The 25,735-nt window shown below is 42.3% G+C and overlaps 1 protein-coding gene and 1 pseudogene across 8 annotated transcripts in view; one reads left to right on the forward strand and one right to left on the reverse strand.

Moving 5' to 3' along the window:
• The window catches only part of TTBK2 (tau tubulin kinase 2), a 163,891-nt gene that overhangs the window by 109,200 nt on the left and 28,956 nt on the right, over positions 1-25,735 (reverse strand). For 3 of the 8 annotated variants that reach the window (XM_051822032.2, XM_051822031.2, XM_051822033.2), the window contains exons 2-3: positions 21,818-21,906; positions 8,875-9,010 (exon numbers count right to left, since the gene is read on the reverse strand). In XM_051822032.2, the coding sequence (XP_051677992.1) occupies positions 8,875-9,010; positions 21,818-21,906 (225 nt within the window). Of the gene's footprint in view, positions 1-8,874; positions 9,011-21,817; positions 21,911-25,735 lie in introns of all 8 variants that reach the window. The other 5 variants (XM_008269122.4, XM_070054078.1, XM_008269121.4 and 2 more) reach the window with 2 other exon arrangements.
• Positions 21,927-25,178, forward strand: LOC103351208 (serine/threonine-protein kinase pim-2 pseudogene; annotated as a pseudogene).

Consider the following 25,735-nt stretch of genomic DNA (forward strand, 5'->3'; position numbering starts at 1 on the left):
TTCCAGTCCAGCTCTCTGCTGTGGCCCAGGAGGGCAGTGGAGGATGGCCAAAGTGCTTGGGCCCTGCACCCTCATAGGAGACCAGGAAGAAGCACTTGGCTCCTGGCTATGGATCGGTGCAGCACCACCCGTGGCAGCCATTTGAGACCTTTCTCTCTGTCTCTCTCTCTCACTGTCTATAACTCTACATGTCAAATAAAAAAAAAAAAAAAGAGAGAGAGAGAGAGAGAGATCTTCCATCCAATGGTTCACTCCCCATTTCTGGCCAGGAGCTCTTATCTCAATTTGTTTCCTACATGTACAGGAACCTAAGTACTTGAGTCATCACTACCACCTCCAGGTGCATATTAGCCAGAAGCTGGAACACGAAGTAGAGCAGGGACTTGAACCAGGCACTCCAATATGGGGTATGGGCATTCTAAGCAGCAGCTTAACCACTGTGCCAAATGAATCCCCCTGCAGACTTTTTAAATCAGAAAATCCTTCTGCCAATTGAAATCTTACCTGGAACTAAATGGTGTATGCTATGGTGGGGATTTAGAAGTAGGGATGGGACAGCCAGCACCCAAGTCCTCTCACCACCATTTACTCTCCTCTGTGAGGTTCCTGACAACTACAGAAAGCAGGCAAAGAGCTCCTGTTCTAAACTATTCCCGAATTCAGAATGCATCTTTACATATATTCAAATAAGAGTAAGCTCTACTCACTTTCATCAAACACTTAATATTTTTCCAGATAAAATGTGTTAGCTTAACTGGGAATATCAAGATGTGTGTGTGTGTGTGTGTGTTCATATGTAAAAGGCAGAGACACAAAAATAAGTACACAGAAAGACAGATCTCCCAAATGCTGATTCATTCTTTAAATGTCTTCAGTTGTGGCAAACCAAACAGAAGTTGGAGCTAGGAATTCAATTTGGGTTTCCCGCATGGGTGGAAGCAACCCAACTACTTGTGCCATCATCTACTGCCTTGCAGAGTATGCACTAGCCAGAAGCTGGAATCAGGAATAAAGCTGACATGAACCAGGCACTCTGGGTATTGGATGCAGGCATCCCAAGCGGTCTCTTAATCATTAGGCCAAATGCCCAGCTCAAGGATCTGTGTCTGAGTACCACAAAAAAGTTCTGAAGAGCTAGTGACAAATGAACATGGAAAGCTCAGGACAATTGGAGTGAGTGAAGGGTAGATGATATATTTCAAGAAAGATATGGTGGGGCTGGCGCTGTGACATAGTGGGTAAAGCTGCCGCCTGCCGTGCCAGCATCCCATATGGGTGCTGGTTCAAGTCCTGGCTGCTCCACTTTCTATCCAGCTCTCTGCTATGGCCCGGGCAAGCAGTAGAAGAGATGGCCCAAGCCCCTGGGCCTCTGCACTCACGTAGGAGACCAGGAAGAAACTCCTGGCTTCGGATTGGTGCAGTTCCAGCCATTGTAGCCAACCGGGGAATGAACCAGACGATGGAAGACCTCTCTCTCTCTCTCTCTCTGCCTCTCCTTCTGACTTTCAAGTGAAATAAATGAATCTTAAAAAAAATGATATGACAAGAAATTAGCCTTTCATTAGAAATCGTCACTTACAGGCATAAGATTGTAAATCCTAAACATCACAAAGAGCACTGGTTCGTGTCCCACTAACTTCTCCACTGTATCTTTACTGATTACTGGATCTAGGGATATTTCTTGTCTGAATTCCTATGGAAATTACTTATCTAATCACTCAATCATTTCACCAGGCCATTCCTCAGCCTCTACTTGTATTACTATACTACTTTCTAACTTTGCTTTGTCTATGTCTTACCCCACCACAGAGAAACTAAACTTCTTCAAAGAGAGTGCCATTTGTCCTATTTATTTGTATCCCTCATAGCATATGGCAAAGTGCTAACTACATAATTATTGTTTATAACTTTTTATTAACTTGTATGTGAGCCATAATCCTTTATTTTTGTTTGGTGATCAGAAAGGAATACTATGAGGACCTGTTACATAATGAGCTTGGGGTTAAAAAAATGTTCCAGAACCATTCAGTTGAGTAAATTGCTCTTTGTGAAGCCCTAATTGTTACTTCTGACTCCTTGTATCTTGGTCCATTAAACAAAGCCCAGTGTAAGTAAAGAAACCCATAAACAGTACCAAAGGGATGTTCTTCTAATTAAAGACCGGTGAGAAGTATCTTCATGTTTTACCTCACAAAAAAACGAAATGACAGAATGAAAAAAAGTCTAGGCTGAAGAAAAGTGTGCTCCTTAGTCTATTCCTATGATACCATTTGAACATTAGTAGAGGGTTTTTTTTTATTATTATTATTGGCTTGACAAAGCCTTAAAACATTATAAATGTTTATAAGGTGAAGAGACAGGGCAGTTTAGTACAATGAGGGTACGCAGATTAGAGAAAGAATAGAGGTAGGCTTTCTATTAGATCGTATTTTCCGAGGCTGGCATTGTGGTGTAGCAGGAGGAGCCACTGCCTGTAATGTGGGCATCCACACGGGCACTGGTTCAAGTCCTGGATGCTCTACTTCCTATCCAGCTCCCTGCTAAAGTGCACAGGAAAGAAGCAGAATATGGCACACATACTTGGGCACCTGCCACCCATGTAGGAGACTAGGATGTAGGACCTGACTTCAGCCTGGTCCAGCCCTAGCTGTGGCAGCTATTGGGGGAGTGAACCAGTGGATGGAAGATCTCTCTCTCTCTCTAACTCTACCTTTCAAACAAATATATAAATAAATATTTTTAAAAGATTATATTTTCCAAAAGAAGGCCAACAAAGTATCACCCATTCTTGAAGACCTTTCACATTGAAGAGGGCAATATTACTTTGTCTCTCCCCAGTTTAGGAACACAGTCCATTTTCCCACTCCCTTAGATCTCAGTGAATCTCATGACTGCTTTCACCAAAAGAACATGGGAAAGTGACACTGTATCAATTCTGAGGATAGCCTTTAACCAACTAGGTTAATCTTCTGCCTGCGGTGCCGGCATCTCATATGGGCATCAGTTCTAGTCCCCCAGTCCAGCTCTCTGTTGTGGCCTCGAAAAGCAGTGGAGGATGGCTCAAGTGCTTGGGCCCCTGCACCCACATGGGAGACTGGGAGAAAGCACCTGGCTCCTGGCTTCAGATCGGTGCAGCTCCAACTGTTGCGGCCACTTGGGGAGTGAACCGATGGAAGGAAGACCTTTCTCTCTGTCTCTCTGTCTCTCTCACTGTCTGTAAGTCTGCCTGTCAAATAAATAAATAAAAAAATCTTAAAAAAAAAAAAAAAAAAAAAAAAAAAAAAGAAGTATAGCAGCCAAGACTCAAACTGGTACTTATATGGGATGCCAGTATCACAGGCTGTGGCTTAATCCACTGGTCCACAACACTAGTCCTTCCATTTCCTCTTCAAAGCCAGCCACTACTTAAAAGTATAAGCACTCTGAGAAGCCAAAGCCATATGGGGATGTCCTAACAATGAACCACGTTTGGGGTATATGGAGAGGTAAGGAGCCTCAAGGTAGCAGGCAAGTAAGCAAAGAAGTCATTTTGGGGGCCAGCGCTGTGGCATAGTGGGTAAAACCGCCACCTGCAGTACTGGCATGCCATAATGGTGCCAGTTCAAGTCTCGGCTACTCCACTTCCAATCCAGCTCTCTGCTATGATGGCCCGGGAAAGCAGTAGAAGATGGCCCAAACCCTTGGGCCCCTGCACCTGTGTGGGAGACCCGGAGGAAGCTCCTGGCTGCTGGCTTCAGATCAGCACAGTAGGCCATTGCAGCCAATTAGGGAGTTGTTGCTCCCCGTCTTCATGGAGGAACGACACTAAACCCTGCCTAGGCTTCTTATCCGAGTCACGGCACCATTATGTCGCTCCCCGTCTTCGTGGAGGAACGACACAGGACCCTGCGCTGTTCTTTCGTCTGCTCGGCCCTCCCCGGGTTTGCTGCTGGTTCTTCCCGGGTTGGCTACTGTCCCTTCCACCTCCGTGGAAGGGCGGTTCCCCCTGCCACATTCCCCACTTCTGCGGGGGAGCGGCACACCGCCGGCCGGCTCTCTCGGGGGCTGCACAGGTGTTCCTCTTAGATGTTCCCCTTAGATGTTCCTGGTGCATGCCGTCTCTCTCCTCCTTTATAGTCCTCTTCCACCAATCCCAACTCTGCTACCCACACGCCGAGTACGCTGCTCTCCTCCAATCAGGAGCAGGTCCCACAGTTTATTGGTTGAACTGGAGGCAGCTGTGTAGAAGCTGTTTCCCTTCTCAGCGCCATATTGTGGGAAAGCAGATGCATAGAATAAGTCTTAATTCCAGTAACTTAGTCTAGTCCGAGTTGCTCCCAGTTGCTCCCCACAGGGAGTGAACCAGCGGATGGAAGATTCTCTCTCTCTTTCTCTCTGCTTCTCTTTCTTTCTCTGTGTGATTCTGCCTTTCAAATAATTAAATAAATCTTAAAAAAAAAAAAAAGTCATTTGGAAGTGAATCCTCAAACCAACCAATCCTGCTAGTGCCACATAGCTAAGAGATAAATCACTCAAGGAAACTCTTCTCAAATTCTTAATAAACAAAACTGTGCACAAGATGATTGGCTTAAGCCTTTAATTTTTGATTTGGTTTGTTACATAACAACAGGTAACCAAAGCAGTACTCTTAACAATGAGTCTGTGATTTCCTATTAAAAATGTCACCACCAAATATACCCCAAATTTGGCAGAAAAGTTAAAAAATACATAGCTCTAATTATCAGGAGAGGGGAATGATGCCAAATGAAGTTTCACTTGTCCCCTTTTGATATGCTTACTGGAGAATGGCCAACCTTTATAACAGTATTGAGTACAAGGCTCCCACCAAAGCAACACTCATGTCTGACTCACATAAAAGATTACAAACTGCTGGAAATCTCCTTGCACTAACTCATGATGATGACATGGTTCTTTTCTTATATTAGGTCCAAGAAATCTCAAAGCCTGCTGACTTATCTAATCAGCAGAACACACTGTACCAATCTGTTGATAGGGCAAAGAAACTAGTAAAATTGTGTTGTGAAATCTGCTAATGGTACAAAACTGTGGTTGTCAAAGATTGGGTAGCAATAAAAGATATTTAAATGTACACCAAGCAAAAACAGCTCCTTTAAGAAATAAGTACTCTTAGAGGGATAGGAAGTTCCAAGTATAGGGCAAGAAAGCCATTAAGAGACTACTGGGACAGGGCCGGCGCTGTGGCGTAGCAGGTAAAGCCGCCGCCTGCAGTACCAGCATCCTATATGGGCACCATTTCAAGTCCTGGCTGCCCCACTTCCAATCCAGCTCTCTGCTATGAGCTGGGGAAGCAGCGGAGGATGGCCCAAGTGCTTGGGTCCCCGTACCCACATTAGAGATCCAGAAGAAGCTCCTAGCTCCTGGTTCTTGGCTTCAGATCGGCCCAGCTCCGGCCGTTGTGGCCATCTGGGGAGTGAATCAATGGATGGAAGACTTCTCTCTCTCTGCCTCTGCCTCTCTGTAACTCTGCCTTTCAAATAAAAAAATAAATAAATATTTAACAAAAGAAAAAAAGACAACTGGGCCCATGTCAAATGAACTCAAGAGACAACTTAAAGGGTATTCCCTTAATCAAAGGAGACAATGTATTTATAAGGATAAGAACCACAACAGACTTAAACACATTAAAAATGTTTAAATCCATGAATTCTTAATTATATTGAAAAATAAATCTCATTGGTCATTTTTAGGGAATTCAAGGAATCCATTCATTATTTTGAAAACTAAGAAAGTTAAGGAAAAAAAGGAACCTTGCTAATGCACCTGGGAAGACAGTGGAAGATGGCCCAAGTACTTGGCTTCCTGCCACAGATGTGGGAGACTAGTATGGATTTCCAGGCTCCTGGCTTCAGCCTGGACCAAATTTGGTTGTTGTAGCCATTTGGGGAGTGACCCAGTAGATGGAAGATGTCTCTCTTTCTGTACCTTCCTGTCTCTCTCTGTCACTCTTTTTTTTTTTTAAAGGTTTATTTATTTATTTGAAAGAGTTACACAGAGAGAGGAGAGGCAGAGAGAGAGGAGAGGCACAGAGAGAGAGAGAGAGAGAGAGAGAGAGAGACAGTCTCGATGGTTCACTCCCCAGATGGCCACAACGGCCAGAGCTGTGCCGATCTGAAGCCGAGAGCCAGGAGCTTCTTCCCGGTCTCCCATGTGGGTACAGGGGCCCAAGGTCTTGGGCCATCCTCTACTGCTTTCCCGGGCCATAGCAGAGAGCTGGACAGGAAATGGAGCAGCTGGGTCTCCAACCAGTGCCCATACGGGATGCCAGCGCTTCAGGCCAGGGCGTTAACCCACTGAGCCACAGCGCCGGTCCCCCTTTTAAATAAATAAATAAGTATTTTTGAAAAAAAGAAAAAGAAGGGGTCAGAGTTGTGGTATAGTGGGTTAATCTGCCACATGAGATGCCAGCATCCCATATGGGCAACAGTTTGTGTCCCAGCTGCTCCACTCCCAATCTAGCTTCCTGCTAATGTGTCTGAGAAAGCATTGGAAGATGGCCCAAGCATTTGGGCCCCTGCCACCCACATGAGAGGCCCAGCTGAAGCTCCTGTGGCCTGGCCCAGCCCTCATTGTTGCAGTCATTTGGGTAGTGGACCAGCAGATGGAAGATCTCTTTCTCTGTTTCTCCCCCTCTCTCTCTGTAACTCTGCCTTTCAAATAAAGAAATGAATCTTAAAAAAAAAAAGCAAATATTTATTTTATTTTTTAACCAAACTGTATCTCAGCATAATCAAATAGTTGATGATAGGAATTTTTTCTTAATGATTTATTTCAGCTAACAAACAAAAGAATGACAGAATTTCATCAATTTACAATCCCAAATTAATAGATCTAGGCAATATCATAAACAGGTACTAACAGTGAGAAATAACTTGCTTCCTAGTGAAAGCCTGCAGCAACACTCATGGCGGGGACGGGGAAGCCCCACTTCAAAAAACAAGCTGATCTAATCAAGACTCTGGTTCAGAAGCGCAGCAGCCAGGATTGGAACTATCACTCAGATAGGTTACTGGCCTTGCAGGTGGTAGATTAGCCTGCTGCACCACAACAGGCCCCAACAACGACAAACTCTACAGACAAACCACCTAGTTTCTTTGTTAAGTAAATTTTAAGGAAAACGAGAGAGGGGAATGAACAGAATTCTAGAAATTAAAAGAAACTTAAGGGATGTCAACCAATTGTAGAATACAGACCTTATTTGGATCTTGATCAAAACTTAAAAAATAATTTACAAAATCAAAGAAATGTAGAAACTGAGAGGATATGTAGTGATATTAAGAAACTTATTTTTTCTTGGGGTGACAATGCTATTTTTGTTAAAGAATTCCTGATCTTTTAAAGATACATATTAAAGCACATACAGAACAAAAAAAAAAAAAAAATAACCACACTAGGGCAAAGACTGCTTTAACATATTCTAGGAGAGGATCAGTGTGTGGCATAGCAAGTAAAGCCACACCACCTGCAACTCCAGCATTTCATACAGGAGCACCAGTTCATGTGCCAGCAGCTCCACTTCCAATCGAAATCCCTCTTAATGGCCTGGGAGAAACAGCAGAGGATGGCCCAAGTGTTTGAGCCCCTGCACCCACATGGGAGACCTGGATGAAGCTCCCAGCTCCTGGCTTCGGCCTGGCCCAGTCCCAGCCCTTATGGCCATTAGGAAAGTGAACCAGCAGATATAAGATTTCTCTCTCTCTCTCTCTCTCTGTGTCTCTCTTCTTCTCCCATTCTCTGCAACTCTGCCTTTCAAATAAATAAATAAATCTTCAAAAAAATATTCTAGGAGGAAGATGGAACCGATGAGGCAGAAATAACTATAGAGTGAGCAGTGGCTTAGTAGTTAAGATGCTGTTTGTGATGACCACATCCCATATCAGGATGCCCAGGTTGGAAACTCAGCTCTGCTCCCGATTCCAGCTTCTTGCTAATGCTCTCACCCTGGGAGGCAGCAGTTCAAGGACGTGAGTCACTGCCACTGATGTGGGAAACCCAGACTAAGCTGGGCATGGCCCAGCCCTAGCTGTTGGGGTAATTGGAGAGTGAATCAGCAGATGGGAGATCTGTTTGTGTATGTGTGTCTCTCTCTCCCTCTCTCCCTCTGTCTTCCAAATAGATAAATAAATAAACTATAAGTTTATGACTGTTTAAGCTAGAGCATGGGTACACTGAGGTTCATTAAATCATTCTGTTTTTATGTATACTTATAATTTTCTTTAATAAAGAATTAAAAAGGAAAGAATAGTTCATTATATTTTCAAACACATTTTTCTTTCCCTAAGTACATTTTTATTTACCTTACTAGATGTTAGCTATTGAAGTTAGGAAAATTTAGCACTGCATGAAGTGATAGTAAGATTTAAAGTATAAACAGGGCTGGCACTGTAGCGTAGCAGGTAAAGTCACCGCCTGCAGTGCCACATCCCATATGGGTGCTGGTTTGAGATCCAGCTGCTCCACTTCTGACCCAGCTCTCTGCTATGGCCTGGAAAAGCAGTAGAAGATGGCCCAAGTCCTTAGGCCCCTGCAACCATGTGGGAGACCCAGAAGAAGCTCCTGGCTCCTGGCTTCGCATTCGGTCAGCTCTGGCTGTTGCAACCATCTGGGGAGTGAATCAATGGATGGAAGACTTCTCTCTCTCTGCCTCTGCCTCTCTGTAACTCTGCCTTTCAAATAAATAAATAAATCTTTTTTTAAAAAAAGTATAAACAGAATTTAATTATGGAAAAATAACAAGTCATATAAGCAATATTTATTTCCTACTAAAATGCTATTTTTATCACAATACCAAAAGTTACTCCTGTCCATATACGTACAAATGTGTACACACATTTACACACTGAGATGTACACTCACCACTTTCCATCTCTCTTTGACCAAGATGCCAACACTCAGGATATCCGGCTGCTCTCCTCCCCCACTCATTGCAATATACTGATGTGGCAGAACAGCTACACAGGCATCCAGTTCCCAGGGGTGGTTTCCATTTAACCTAAAACAAAAGAAACAGTAGCAGCATATCAAGGCTAACTAATTAACAAAAATAACATTCTAGCACCAAGAAACCCTGCTGATCCTATATGTTAATTAGGATGTTTTATTGGAAAGGGGAAAACTAAAAAACCCAGTACCAAAACCTGCCTAATACATATATTTTCAAAAGCATGTATCATTCCATTACAAATGCCCAGTAGAATAGCTAAACACTATAAAAACCATCATTTCAACACAGATTTTTAAAATAACTGAGATTACAAGACTACATGGTGTCAATAGCACTTGATCCAGGGAGACCAATATCCTTTGCTGAAGAAAAAGACATGATACCTAATTTACTACAGCTTATAGTTTAACCATTGTAAGTTAGAGCTTAACGTCACTATAGCTAATAGTACTTTCTTTTTCATTTTTAAATTTTTATTTAATGAATGCATTTTTGCATAGATACAACTTCAGGAATATAATGGTTCTTTCTCCCATAATCCCTCCCCCACCCCGCTCCCATCCCACCTCCCATTCCCTCTCCCATCTCCTTCTTCATTATGGATCAGTTTTAGTATGACTTTATATACAGAGGACCAACTCTATGCTAATCATAGACTTCAACAATTTGCCCCCACGCCCACACACAATATATAGAGTACAGTTTGGGGAGAGAATTTGCAGTCCATTCTCATATTGCAATTCAATAGGGAAAGAGGTCCTACCTGGGGAGCAAGTGCACATTGACTACTGTTGTTCCTTTAACAATTAACACTCTTTTTTTTTTTTATGACATCAGTGATCACCCGAGGCTCTTGTCATGGGCTGCCAAGGCTATGGAAGCCTTTTGTGACCACAGACTGTCGGTATTTGGACACGGCCATAAGCAAAGTGGATGTTCTCCTCTTCCTTCAGAGAAGAGTGTCTCCTTCTTTGATGACCCTTCCTTTCCTCTGAGGTCTCGCAGAGATCCTCCATGTAGGATACTTTTAGTCACAGAGTCTTGTCTTTCCATGCCTGAGATGCTCTTGCAGGCCTTTCAGCCCAACCAGGAAGCCTTATGGGTTGATTCTGAGGTCAGAGTGTTATTTACTGCGAAAGTCATTCTAGGAGTCTCCTGTGTGGACTGCTTCCCATGTTGGTCCTTCCTTCCTTTTTAATTCTATTATTTTTACCAGGTACTTGATGTTATTTATATCATCCCTTTTAAACTTAGACCGATCTATCTGTTGCCTTTAACATTTAATCATTTTAACACTGAAGATGGAGTTTATACCACCAATTCTTATGGGTTTGGAGCCCCATGATTAGTTCTTAGGCTGTACCTTGACAGGTAAATCTAAGTCTATATGCTTGTATGCATAACTTTACTGGTTTTTTTTTTTTTTTATAGCTTTAGACTACCTCCTCCATCTCTTATTCCCTCTCTCATTTTTTATTTTTATTTTTTGACAGGCAGAGTGGACAGTGAGAGAGAGAGACAGAGAGAAAGGTCTTCCTTCTCCATTGGTTAACCCTCCAATGGCCGCTGTGGCCGGTGCGCTGCAGCCGACGCACCACGCTGATTCGAAGCCAGGAGCCAGGTGCTTCTCCTGGTCTCCCATGCGGGTGCAGGGCCCAAGCACTCAGGCCATCCTCCACTGCACTCCCGGGCCACAACAGAGATCCAGACAGGAAGAGGAGCGACCAGGACAGAATCCAGCGCCCCAACCGGGATTAGAACCCGGGGTGCCGGCGCCACAGGCGAAGGATTAGCCTATTGAGCTGCGACGCCAGCCTTCCCTCTCTTATTTTTAAATGGGATCTTTTTCCAATTGCCTTAAAATACATATAATTAACTCTGTATCACATAGAGAGTTCAGCATATAGTGTGAAGTAGAGAAATGAGAGAGAAAGAAGGACAAGAAAGAAAAAAAAACAACAAAACAAAACAAAAAGGATATACACAGTAAAAAGTAACAATGGTAAACTGTCCCTCAACAATCAGGTCAAGGATTCTTGAAGACATTGATTCTAAAAGTGACAATTTCGCTTCTATAGCTTTCATTTTAGCTGTGCTATAATTCTCCCAAATCAGGGAGAACATATGGTGCTTGTCTCTTTGGGACTGGGTTATCTCACTAAGTATGAGGTTTTCCAGCTTGCTCCATTTTGTTGCAAAGAACCGGATTCTTTCCTTTTTACTGCTGTGTAGTATTCCATAGTGTACATATCCCACAATTTCTTTATCCAGTCTTCGGTTGAAGGACATTTAGGTTGATTCCATGTCTTAGCTATTGTGAATTGAGCTGCAATAAACATGGAGGTGCAGATAGTTCTTTTGTTTACTGATTTCATTTCCCTTGGTAAATTCCTAGTAGTGGAATGGCTGCATATTACGGTAGGTCTATATTCAGATTTTTTAAGTATCTCCACACTGTTTTCCACAGTGGCTTTACCAATTTACATTCCCACCAACAGTGGGTTAGGGTGCCCTTTTCACCATATGCTCTCCAGCATTTGTTGTTTGTTGATTTCTGTATGAGGGCCACTCTAAATGGGGTGAGGTGAAACCTCATTGTGGTTTTGGTTTGCATTTCCCTGATGGCTAGAGATCCTGAGCATTTTTTCATGTGTCTGTTGGCCATTTGGATTTCCTCTTTTGAAAAATGCCTGTTAAGGTCCTTGACCCATCTTTTTATAGGGTTGTTTGTTTTGTTACTGTGGAGTTTCTTGATCATCTTATAGATTCTGGTTATTAATCTTTTAACAGTTATGTAGTTTGCAAATAATTTCTCCCATTCTGTCAGTTGACTCTTCACTTTCCTGACTGTTTCTTTTGCTGTAAAGAAACTTCTCATTTTGAGGTAATCCCATTTGTTCATTTTGGCTTTCACTACCTGTGCCTCTGGGGTCTTTTACAGGAATTCTTAGCCTGTTCCAATGTCTTGAAGGGTTTCCCCTATGCTCTCGATTAATTTGGTGGTGTCGTGGCGTAGATTTAGATCTTTAATCCATGTTGAATGGATTTTTGTATATGGTGTAAGGAAGGGGTCTTGCTTCATACTTCTACATGTGGACATCCAGTTTTCCCAATACCATTTGTTGAAGAGGCTGCCCCTGTTCAGGGGTTGGTTTTAGCTCCTTTGTCGAATATGAATTGGTTGTAGATGTTTGGATTAATTTCCAATGCTTCTATTCTGTTCCATTCATCTATCCATCTGTTTTTGCACTAGTACCAGTCTGTTTTGATTATAACTTCCCAGTAGTATGTCTTAAGTCTGGAATTGTGATACCTCTGGCTTTGTTTTTATTGTATAGGATTGCTTTAGCTATTCGAGGTCTCCTTTTCCTCCATATGAATTTCAGCATCATTTTTTCTAGATCTGTGAAGAATGTCTTTGGTATTTTGATTGGTATAGCATTGGACCTATAAATTGCTTTCGGAAGAATGGATATTTTGATGATATTAATTCTTCCAATCCATGAATATGGCAGATTTTCCCATTTTTTTTGTGTCTTTTATTTCTTTTTATTTATTTATTTATTTAATTATTTATTTTTGACAGGCAGAGTGGACAGTGAGAGAGAGAGACAGAGAGAAAGGTCTTCCTTTGCCGTTGGTTCACCCTCCAATGGCCACCACGGCTGGCACGCTGCGGCTGGCGCATCACGCTGATCTGATGGCAGGAGCCAGGTACTTATCCTGGTCTCCCATGGGTTCAGGGCCCAAGCACTTGGGCCATCCTCCACTGCACTCCCGGGCCACAGCAGAGAGCTGCCCTGGAAGAGGGGCAACCGGGACAGAATCTGGCACCCCAACAGGGATTAGAACCCGGTGTGCTGGCGCTGCAAGGCAGAGGATTAGCCTAGTGAGCCGCAGCACCAGCTGTGTCTTGTATTTCTTTAATATTTTGTAATTTTCCTCATAGAGATCTCTGACATCCTTGGTTAAATTTATTCCAAGGTACTTGATTGTTTTTGTGGCTACTGTGAATTAGATTGATCTTAGAAGTTTTTTCTCAGTCATGGCATTGTCTGTGTATACAAAAGCTGTTGATTTCTGTGCATTGATTTTGTATGTTGCTACTTTACCAAACTCTTCTATGAGTTCCAATAGTCTCTTAGTGGAGTCTTTTGGATCCCCTATATATAGAATCATGTCATCTGCAAATAGGGATAATTTGACTTCCTCCTTTCCCAATTGTATCCCTTTTATTTCTTTTCCTTGCCTAATGGCTCTGGCTAAAACTTTTAGGACTATATTGAATAGCAATGGTGAGAGTGGGCATCCCTATCTGGTGCCAGTTTTCAATGGAAATGCCTCCAACTTTTTGCATTCAATATAATGTTGGCCATGGGTTCATCATAAATTGCCTTAATTGTGTTGAGGAATGTTCCTTCTAAACCCAATTTGCTTAGAGTTTCGTCATGAAAGGGTATTGTATTTTGTCAAATGCTTTCTCTACATCTATTGAGATAATCATATGATTTTTGTTTCTCAATTTGTTAATTGAGAAATCACATTGATTGATTTTCCAATGTTGAACCATCCCTGCATACCAGGGATAAATCCCACTTGGTCCGAGTGAATGATCTTTCTGTTGTGTAGTTGGATTTGGTTGGCCAGAATTTTGTTGAGTATTTTTGCGTGTATGTTCATCAGGGAGATAGGTCTATAGTTTTCTTTCTCTGTTGCATCTTTTCCGGGTTTAGGAATTAAGGTGATATTGGTTTCATAGAAAGAATTTGGGAGGACTCCCTGCCTTTCAATTGTTTTGAATAATTTGAGAAGAACTGGAATTAGTTTTCTTTAAATGTCTGGTAGAATTCAGCAGTAAAGTCGTCCACTCCTGGGCTCTTCTTCTTTGGTAGCGTGATTATTACTGATTCGATTTCTTTCATGGTTATGGGTCTGTTCAGGTTTTCTATGTCTTCATGGCTCAGTTTCAGTAGGTTGCATGTGTCCAGCAATCTATCCATTTCTTCTAGGTTTCCCAATTTGTTGGCAAATAGCTCTTTGTAGTGGTTTCTGATGATTCTTTTTATTTCTGTGGTGTCTGTTGTTACATTTCCATTAGCATCTATAATTTTACTGATTTGAGTCTTCTCTCCTTTTTTTGGTTAAGTGGGCCAATGGTGTTTCAATTTTGTTTATTTTTTTCAAAAAAGCAGCTCTTCATTTTGCTGATCTTTTGTATTTTTATTTTTTGGTTTCAATTTTGTTGATTTCTTCTCTAATCTTGATAATTTCTTTTCTTCTACTGGATTTGGGTTTTGTTTGCTGCTGTTTTTCTAGATCCTTGAGGTGCATAGAGAGATCATTTATTTGGTACCTTTCCAGTTTCTTGATGTAGGCACCAAGTGCTATAAACTTTCCTCTTAGCACTGCTTTTGCTGTATCCCACAAATTTTGATAAGTTGTATTGTCATTTTCATTTGTTTCTAGAAATTTTTTTATTTTTCTTTTAATTTTTTAATTTTTTTTTGACAGGCAGAGTTAGAGAGAGAGAGACAGAGAGACAGAGAGAAAGGTCTTCCTTTTTCCGTTGGTTCACCCCCCAAGTGGCCGCTATGGCTGGTGCATTGTGGCCAGTGCGCTGCGCCGATCCGAAGCCAGGAGACAGGTGCTCCTCCCGCTCTCCCATGCAGGTGCAGGGCCAAGCACTTGGGCCATCCTCCACTGCCTTCCCGGGCCACAGCAGAGAGCTGGACTGGAAGAGGAGCAACTGGGACAGAATCCAGCATCCCGACCGGGACTAGAACCCGGTGTGCTGGCGCCACAGGCACCGGCCTGATTTTTCTTTTGATTTCTTCTATGACCCACTGTTCATTCATAATCATGTTGTTCATCCTCTATGTGTTTGCATATGATGCAGAGATTCTTGAGTTGTTGATTTCAAGCTTCAATGCATTGTGGTCTGAGACCTCGCATGGTATAATTTCAATTTTTTGAATTTTCTGAGGCTCCCTTTATGGCCTAGCATATGGTCAATCCTAGACAAAGTTCTGTGCACAGGGAAGAAATATGTGTACTCTGTGGCTGTGGGATGGAAGGCTCTGTAGATATATACTAGGTCTATTTGGTCTATAGTGTCAATTGAGCTAATAGTATTTTAATGTTACAAAATGTGCTTAAAAGCACAGAGAGTAGTAGGTATTTGATGTAGAATTAAGATGCCACTTTGGATGCCTGCATTTTACTCTGAAGTACCTGAACCAGAGTCCTATCTCCAATCCTGATTCTAGAGCCTAGTAATGTATAACCTATCAGGAAGCAGATGATGGATCAAATGGCTGGGTCCCTGCCACCCATATGGGAAACCAAGATTGATTAACTGGCTCCCCAGCCTCAGTCATTGCAGGCATTTGGGTTGAGAAGTAGAAGATGAGAGATCTCTCATTTTGTCTCTCCCTGCCAGTCTCCTCTCGAAGTTTCAAATAAAATCAATTAATAAAATTTTTAAATGTACAGAAATAGATGTGAATATAGAAAGGGACTGTTGATCACATCTCACATAATATTGTAAGAAAGAGGATAACAGTAAAATGAACAGCATGCCTGCAAAAATGAAGACACAGCACAAAGCTGAATGTGTAATTTAAAACCATTCCACAAAACAATCTCTGTGCCTAGATTCTGTGGATAATTTGTTCTAAAACTTACACGGATAAGCAAAAAATATCCAAAGTATTTTTTGAAAAGCAAAAAAGCTGCAGGAATTATGCCACATGATTTTAAGACATTATATATAGTAATCTAAGGGACAGAAATAAAGATAACAGAATAAAAAGTCTTGAAATAGATCTATATAAACATAACCAATTAATTTGAAGTTCTTTTTTACATGTAAATATAATTCACATACCACAAAATTCACCATTTTAAATTATACAATTTGCTGATTTGTAGTAGATTCATGAAATTATTTAACCACCAACCACAATCTAATTCTAGAATACTTTTACCACCCCAAAAAAGAAACCTTACACCCACTAAAGTCAGCCCCTGGAAATCACTGATTTACTTTGTCTCTGTGGATTTGCCTATTCTGGTCAACTGATTATTGACAAAGATGCAAAGGCAGCTCAGTATAGAAAAGACAGTCTTCTCAGCAGATGGAGACCCCTCTCGCAATCTGTCTCTGTCTCTCTGTAACTTTGCCTTTCAAATAATAAATAAATCTTAAAGAAAAAAAAAAAGACAGTCTTTCTAAAAATTGGTGTTGGAACAACTACACATCACATGTAAAAAACAAAACTTCATACCTCATACAAAACTTAATGTATTATAGTTCTAAATGTAAAATATACAACTTTTAGAAATAAACTTATATGAAAATATTTTGTGACACAGAGTTTTAAAATAGTTTCTTTTTAAAAAATAGTTTTTGCACCAAAAGTACAACTCATATATGAAAAAAAACCCCAATAAACTAAAATTCACTAAAATTCAAAAATTTCAGTCCATGAAAGACACTATTAAGAAAATTAAGACAAGTTACAGTTTAGGAGAATAATGTCTGCAAAATCATGTAACCAAGCAAAAGCTTTTATCCCAAACATATAGAGAACTATTAAAATTCAACAATAAAGAGGGGAGAGGCATTTGGCATAGTAGTTAAGACACCAGTTGGGATGCCTGCCTCAGGTTCAGCTCCAGGATCTATTCCCAGTGCTCCTCGTTAATTCATACCCTGGAAAGCAACAAGTGACCCTCAAGTAGTTGGGGCCCTACCACTCACATGGAAGACCCAGAATGAGTTCTCAGCTTCTGGCCCAACCCTAGCTTGTTACAGGCATTTAGGGAACGAATAGCAAGTAGATAGGAGATACCTCTCCCTCTTCTTCTCCAACTATCTTTCCAATTAAAAAAAAAAATCAACAGTAAGAAAAAAATTCAACTTTTAACCAAGATTTATTTACTTATTTATCTGAAAGACAAAGTGACAGAGAGAGGAGGAAAAACAGAGAGATAGATCTTCCAACCACTAGTGCATCCCCCAGATGGCCACAATAGCCAGGAATGGGCAGGCCAAAGGTAGGAACCAGCAGCTTCACCCAGGTCTTCCAATGGGTGGCAGGGGCCTAAACACTTGGATCATCTTCTGCTGCTTTCCCAGGCCATTAGCAGGGAGCTGGATTGGAAGTGGAGCAGCCAGGACATGAACCAGCACCCATATGGGATGCTGTAGTTGCAGGCAGTGACTTTACCTACTTTGCCACAACACTGGACCCATAAATGATTCAATTTGAAAATGAGCAAATGACAGACACAAATTCAAACTGTTCTTTAAGGGGAACAATGCTGTGGCACATCAGGAAGGTTTGATGCCTGGCATGATAGACAACAGCTGGATTCTCATACTTTGCATGTAGTCTATTGAAGTCTGTTCCTTTGGTTGAGGTATATGAAGAAAATACAATCTCATACAAGTACATAGCTGGAAAAGGGAGGAGTATTTTATTAGCATTTTTATACATTATAAAAATATTTTAATCTACTTGAAACTACTCAAACCTTCTGGATCCTGCCTCCAGCCATTTGGGGAGTGAACCAACAGATAGAGGATATTCTCTCTCTCTCTCTCTCTCTCTCTCTCTTTCCATCACCATCTCTCCATCTCTCTCTGTAATTCTGACTTCCAAATAAATAAATAAATCTTAACACAAAATAAAGTAGTAAAGTGAGGCCAAGACTATAAAAAGAATAGTATGAAAAAGTTTTTGGAAGTATTGGAGCTAACATGAGTAATTACTATGAAGTATGACTATACTGAGGGTTACGTGAATCTATACATGTTAGAGCTCCTAGAACTATATACCCACAAAAGTTCATTTATTACATACTAATTTTTTAAATAAAATATTAGCCGGCGCCGTGGCTCAATAGGCTAATCCTCCACCTTGCGGCGCCGGCACACCGGGTTCTAGTCCCGGTTGGGGCGCCGGATTCTGTCCCAGTTGCCCCTCTTCCAGGCCAGCTCTCTGCTATGGCCAGGGAGTGCAGTGGAGGATGGCCCAGGTGCTTGGGCCCTGCACCCCATGGGAGACCAGGAAAAGCACCTGGCTCCTGGCTCCTGCCAGGATCAGCGCAGTGCGCCGGCTGCAGCGGCGGCCATTGGAGGGTGAACCAACGGCAAAGGAAGACCTTTCTCTCTCTGTCTCTCTCTCTCACTGTCCACTCTGCCTGTCAAAAAAAAAATAAATAAAATAAAATAAAATATTTAAAATTTGTAAAAAGTGGGGGAGGAATTGTGGTACAATGGGCTAAATTACCACTTTGGACACCCACATCCTACAGTGCAGTGTTAGTTGGAATTCTCCCTCTGCTTCTGATCCAGCTTCCTAACACATCCTGGGAGGCAGTAGATGATGGTTCAAGTGCTTGGGCCGCTGTTGCCCATGTGGGAAACCTGGATGGACTTCCAGGTTCCTGGTTATTGTAGGTATTTGGGGAGTGAATCAGCAGATGAAAGATCTCACCCTCCCCCAACCAGGGGCTGGCATTGTGGCGTAGCAGGTAAGGCCCACTGCCTGCAGCACTGGCATCCCAGATGGGTGCCAGTTCAAGACCTGGCTACTCCACTTCTGATCCAGCTCTCTGCTATGGCCTGGGAAAGCAGTAGAAGATGGCCCAAGTGTTTGGGCCCCTACACCCATGTGGGAGACCCGGAGGAACCTCCAGGCTCCTGGTTTCGGATCAGCACAGCTCTGGCCGTTATGGCTAATTGGGGAGTGAACCAAATGATGGAAGACCTCTCTCTCTCTCTTTGCCTCTCCTTCTCTCTGTGTAACTCTGACTTTCAAGTAAACAAATAAATATTAAAAAAAAAATCTCCCCCTCTTTCTCTCTGAAACTCTTTCAAGTAGATTAAAATATTTTTATAATGTACAAAAATGCTAATAAAATACTCCACCCTTTTCCAGCTATGTACTTGTATGAGATTGTATTTTCTTCATACCAAAGGAACAGACTTCAATAGACTACATGCAAAGTATGAGAATCCAGCTGTTGTCTATCATGCCAGGCATCAAAGTTACTTGAAAAGGGGCTGGCACAGTGGCATGGTGGGTAAAGCCATTGCCTACAGTGCTGGTATCCCATATAGACACTGGTTTGAGTCCCAGCTGCTCCACTTCCAATCCAGCTCCCTGCAATGTGCCTAGGAAAGCAGTAGAAGACGGCCCAGGTTCTTGGACCCCTGCACTCAAATAGGAGACCTGGAAGAAGCTCCAGGCTCCTGGTTTCAGATTGGCTCAGCTCCAGCACTGCAGCCATTTGGGGAATGAACCAGCAGATGGAAGACTCTCTTCTCTGCCTTTGCCTGTGCCTCTCTGTAACTCTGCCTTTCAATGAGAGAGAGAGATTTGAAAAAATATAAAACAATGTAATCTTCTTACCAATTTGTTTTTGTGTTTTGGAAAAAAAAAATTTACTGTTAATAATCTTAACTAGTAGTAACAACAGAGGACAATGCTAATTACCCTGATTTGATTTGTACACATTGAATACATTTATTGAATTATCACAGGGCTGGCATTGTGACATAGAGGGTTACGTGTGCCTGTTATGTCAGCATCCCATATGAACACTGATTCAAGTCCTGGCTGCTTCACTTCTGATCCAGCTCCCTGTTACTGCACCTGGGAAAGCAGTAAAAAATGCCAAGTGCTTGGGCCCCTGTAGCCTCATGGGAGATCCAGAAGAAGCTATAGCTCCTGGTTTCAGCCTGGCCCAGCACTGGCAGTTGCAGCCATTTGGGAGGTGAACCAGTTTCTCTCTGATTCTGGCCCCTCTCTTTCTCTAACTCTATCTTTCAAATAAATAAAATAAATCTTTTTTAAAAATGTAAGAAATATCAAACTGCACATCATAAATATATATTTTTGTTGAGACAGAAAGAGAAAGCTTCTATTAGCTAGTTCACTCCCCAAATGCCCACAATGAAAAGGGGTAATAGCTATCTATGCCAGAGCTAAAGCCAGGAGCCAGGAACTCAATCCAAGTCTCCCATGTGAGTAGCAGAAACCCTATTTCTTGATCCATTTCAAGAAATTTCTTCATACTAGTACAGATCCAAGGGTCTGCACTAGGAGGAAGCTGGTGGCAAGAGTTAGAGCCGGATTTTGAACTCGGATGCTCCAATGTAGGGCATGGGCATCTTAATTAGTGTGTAACTGCTGGGCCAAATGTCTGTCCCAAAAAACTTGCCTGCTAATTCCATTTTCCACAAACTTTTTGAAGTACCCCCATGTTTACCAGGAACACATATGCCAGGCATTGTCCTTTAGCACTTGTTCACATGAAAAAAACATAAGGAGGTAACAGTGACAGATGTTTGAAACTTGGATAGAATATGTAAAAGAGATAACTGATCAAACAAACCTGGAAAACCTGAACCCACATCAGCAATGGAAAAGGCCAATGAGCAGCCTAATTTACACTAAAAATCCATGAAAGTTCAGAAATTGGCAGGACTAGCTACCTCTGGAAGTATAAATGAAAATGAACCTGAATCACTGAGCCAGCGTTGGGGCACAGCATTAAGCTGGCATCCCATATAGATACTGGTTTGAGTCCCGGCTGCTCCACTTCTGATCCAGCTCCCTGCTAATGTGCCTGGGAAAACAGTGGAAAAGATAACAGACTCCAAAATCTTTTTCCCCTATACCACACTGCTAAGTGACTGTCCCTCTCTCACCATAGCATTAGTCTATGAGATGACATGCAGAAAAGCAATAGGGGTACTTTCTAAGATACCAGATATAGCTGAGGGAAAAATATTCTACTAAAAAGAGTACTGAGTAAAATGTAACTTAAATAATATATCTCATTTTTCCTGTCTCTTAGCACCCTCTAAGGAAGAGAGAAGAATCAGCCAGCAAAATAAGCCTATAAAGAGGAATACTGGGGGCCAGCATTATGGCATAGCCAGTGAAGTCACCAACTGCAGTGCCAGCATCCCATATAAGTGCCAGTTTACATCCTGGTTGGTCCATTTCCGATCCAGCTCTCTGCTATGGCCTGGGAAAGCACTAGAAGATGGTCCAAGTCCTTGGGCCCCTGCACCTGCATGGGAGACCCAGAAGAGGTTCCTGGCTTCTGGCTTCGGATGGGTGCAGCTCCGGCCATTGCAGCCAACTGGGGAGTGAACCAATAGATGGAAGGCCTCAATCTCTCTCTGACTCTCCTTCTCTGTCTTTGTAACTCTGACTTTCAAATAAATAAATAAATCTTAAAAAAAAAAAAGAGGAATACTATTAGAACAAGCATACACACAAACACACACACAAATCCCACAGCTTCACTTTTAAAGGCGATAACCACAGATGAGCAAACTTAAGGAAGATATCTAGTATAAAAATAGAAAATCTAAACAAAGAAAACTTTAAAAAGCACTAGGAGGAAATAGTCTAAGAAAGAATAAAACTCTAAGGGCAGGCATGCAGCACAACAGTTAAGTTGTGGCTTGTTATGTCTGCATCCCAAATCACTGGCTACTCTACTTCTGATTCTAGCTTTCTGCTGGAGCACACCTTGGGAGGCAGTAGGTGATGACTCAAGTACTTGGGTCCCTACCGGCTACATGGAAGACTCAGATGGAGTTCCTGGCTCCCAGCTTGGCCTAGCACAAGCATTCGGGCATTTGGAGAATGAACCTGCAAATGGAAGATTCATTCTTTCTTCATCTCTCTCCTCTCTCTTTTCCCCACTCTCTCTTGTTCTGTCATTCAAATAAAAGTATATATATATTTATATATATAATGTATATATTATATTTATTTTAAAAAAAAGAAGAAAACTTCAGCTTTCTCCTTCTAGTTTGAAACTTACACTATCTGTGGGGCCATTCGCAGGATGGGTGAGTCAGATGACTGCATTCTCCAATTGGCCAAAGTCAACAGCATCGTCTCAAAGAACTTCTGACTGGAAAGAATCAAGGATGTGGAGTATTGGTCATAAATAAATGAATGGGAAAAAGTCCAAAAGAGGAAAAAACAAACTTTGATATCCTGAGATGGATATTGTTATCCACAAAATAAGAACTAGATGATACACTTTTTATTCATATGTTCACATCTCTTTTTAATATTTACTTATTTCCATTTTATGTGAAAGGCAGAGAGAAAGAGTAAGAGAGACATCTTCCACCTGGCTGATTCACTCCCCAAATGTCTTCAACAGCCAGAGCTGGGTCATGCCAAAGCAAGAAGCCCAGAACTCCATTGGGAGGTCTCCCACGTGGGTAGCAGGGATTCAAGTAACTGAGCCATTGGTTGCTGTCTCTCAAGACATGCATTAGCAGAAAGCTAAATCAGAAGCACAGGAATCAGGATTTGAAACAATATAGGACACATATGTCCCAAGTGAAATCTTAAACACTACACCAAATGCCCACCTTGATGCTTTCTGTCAACTCAAAAAGTAGAGACTTAAACAAAGACATGAAAAAGGAAAGAGAAGACAATCAAATTACAGGACTAGTCAAAAAGACTCACTTTTAGAATAATAAGAGATCAGACAAATTTAACATAATAGTCAAATAAAAAAACTCAAATTTTCCCAACTTGAAATATCCAAATTTTCTGATTATACTGGGCACACCAAATAACCAGCATAAGAAATCCACACCAAGATTCATTAGAAGAATTTCAGTACTCCAAGGACACAAAGTTGTCCAAACTCACAAAAAGAAAGAGAAAAAATATTTCATACAAAGAATCAGAACGATGACAGGGTTCTCAACAGCGAGGGCTGGTGTTAGAAAACAAAAAAGCAGCACATTCAGAAATTCCAAGGGAAAAATTTACATTCTCAGGAAAAATTACTTCCAAAATTACTTCCAATCTAGAATTCTACACTCACCAAACTCTCAGTCAAGTGTAAAGGAGGAATACAGATATTACCAGACATTTAAAGTGTGAATGTCTTTATTTTCCACACTCTTTCCCAAGATATTACTGGAGAATGTATTTCATTAAAACAAAAGTATAAATAAGAAAGAAAATTATACAGACCCCATGTATAATTTATACATGAATAATTAATACTAGCTCCAGGAACAACAAAAAACTAGCACAAGAAAGACACTCATACTATATATCATGGCACAGATGTTAAAAGCATCTTTTATAGAGTCATAATAACTCAAAACTGAATACCAGCCTAATCAAAGTTAAGATATAAGATTACTGGGGGTAAGCATTTAGCCACATTTAAGACGATCATGTCCCTTATCAGAGCACTGGGATTGGTACCCAGCTCTGGCTCCTGAGTCTAGCTTCCTGTTGCTAGTTAAAACCAGCAGCAAATGGCTCAAGTAACTGGGTTGCTGCCTCCCACTTAAAATACTTGGATTGAGTTCCTAGCTCCCATTTGAAGGCATCTGGGGAGTGAAGCAGCAGATATAAGATACCACTCACTCTCTCTGCCTTTCCACTAGATGAAAATAAATATATACTAAATATATAATATAGATTGAAAAGTTATTCTCTGGGTCTCAAGTTGAAAATATAAAATATTGGGGGCCGGCGCCATGGCTCACTTGGTTAATCCTCCGCCTACGGCGCCGGCACCCCAGGTTCTAGTCCCAGTTGGGGCGCCAGGTACTAATTCCAGTTGCTCCTCTTCCAGTCTAGCTCTCTGCTGTGGCCTGGGAGGGCAGTAAAGGATGGCCCAAGTGCTTGGGTCCCTGTACCCGCATGGGAGACTGGGAGGAAGCACCCAGCTCCTGGCTTTGGATTGGTGCAGTGCTGGCTGTGGTGGCCATTTGGAGAGTGAACCAACGGAAGGAAAACCTTTCTCTCTGTCTATAACTCTACCTGACAAAAAAAAAAAAAAAAAAAATATATATATATATATATATATATAAAATATTACATATGGAGCAGCCCTGGGGCTGAAATCTCAATGCTGCCCTATCTATGGATGTTTCCAGGCCAACAGTTTCCCTCCCTTCCACCCTGGTGTCCCCTAGCCCTGGCTCCCCAACCATCCACAGCCCTGGCTCCCTTCCCAGCCCTGGCTCCCCGGCCATCCACAGCCCTGGCTCCCCTCCCAGCTCTGACTCCCCAGCCATCCACACCATATTCAGCAGGCTCAATTTGCACAGTGCTTCCTTTACTAAGCCTTGACTGCAGCTCCTAATACCCCGTGTGCCTCCCACACTGCCACCAAGGAGCAAGAATTGGAAAGCATTTGAAGCTGAGCAGTAACGTGGCTTCCTTCTGTCTTCGCAGGACATTGCATCACAAACTGACTCCTGGTGGCCATCAAGGAGATCCCTTGGAATCCTATGTTGGGCTGGTCCCCCTTGTTAGACAGAGCCACATGCCTACTCAAAGTGGCAATGCTCTGGAAGGTGGGTTCTGGTAGTGGGCACCCTGTTGTTATCCACCAGCTTGACTGGTTTGAGACATTTGAAGGCTTTATGCTGGTTTTTGACCACCCTCTATCTGTCCAGGATCTCTGACTACATCACACAGAAGGGCCCACTGGGTGAAGCCCAAAGCCATAGCTTCTTTGCCCAAGTGGTGACAGCTGTCCAACACTGCCATGCCAGTGGAGTAATCCATCATGACATCAGAGAAGAGAACATCCTGACAGACCTCTGCCAGGGATGTGCCAAGCTCACCGATTCTGGTTTGGGTGCCCTGCTTCATGATGAACCTCACCCTGACTCTGATGGGACAAGGGTGTACAGCCCACTACAGTGGATCTCTTAACACCAGTACCACGTGCTCTTGGCCACTGTGTATCCTCTATGACATGGTGTGCAGGGATATTCTCTTCAAGAAGGACCAGAAAATTCTCAAGGCTGAGTTCTACTTCCTGGCCATGTCTCCCCAGACTGCTATGCCGTGATCTGCCGGTGCCTGGCCCCTAAACCCTCCTCCCGACTCTCACTGGAGGAGATTCTGCTGGACCCCTGGATGCAAATGCATCCCTCTCCCAAAGGAGGAGGTGTCCTGGTCCCATCTGTCCTCGTCCCTACTGTCCTAAGGTCTGGCCATGCCCCCTGTGACTGTAATGGCCATGGCCCAGGGACAGACGGACATCTGTTGACCAGGTTTTACAGGTCACTAACAATCCAATGTTACTAAGGTTGGAAAAGGGGGCCCCTGGGGTCATACAATAAGCCAAGTCTGCCCAGTCCTGTGAAGGAGCCTTTCTCCCAGAAACCAGGCCCCTTGTTCCAAAGGAGAGACTTTCTTGCTTCCTGTTTTGCTAGATATTGATTTGGTTGAAATTACTTACATTCTGAGCCCCAGAACTCTTATTCTAATGACTTGCTAGTACCATACTGGCACTTCCTGCTACCATCACACATGTTTAGTTTGGACGTTCTTACTTGCGCAAGGGTGCTTTCCTTCCAGTGATCCAGCAGCTCTTAATTTTAGCAGGAGGATCCTTTCCCCAGCCAAGGGTTCCCTATTTGGACACACTACCTAAGTCCAGGATTGCTGATTCTGGGGGAAATAATGCCCTATTGTGATGTTGGGCTTTTTTTTTTTTTTTTTTTTTTTGCTATCCCAAATGCTCTTATTCTATTGAGAAGAACTTATTCATGTTGATTTGAGAAGGAAGGGAAAAGAATACCAGCAGAAATGAGGATGGGATAGATGGCTTTTTTGAGAGATGGGCTGGGGAAAATGAGGCTAGCTGTTTGTTCTGAGGCACCTCTTCCCAACTTCTGCACATTCTCACTAACTCCTCCTGAGCCAGGATTATTCAACCACTAAAATGTAAATA

This window comes from Oryctolagus cuniculus, chromosome 12, assembly GCF_964237555.1.
Source record: "Oryctolagus cuniculus chromosome 12, mOryCun1.1, whole genome shotgun sequence".
NCBI lineage: Eukaryota > Metazoa > Chordata > Mammalia > Lagomorpha > Leporidae > Oryctolagus > Oryctolagus cuniculus.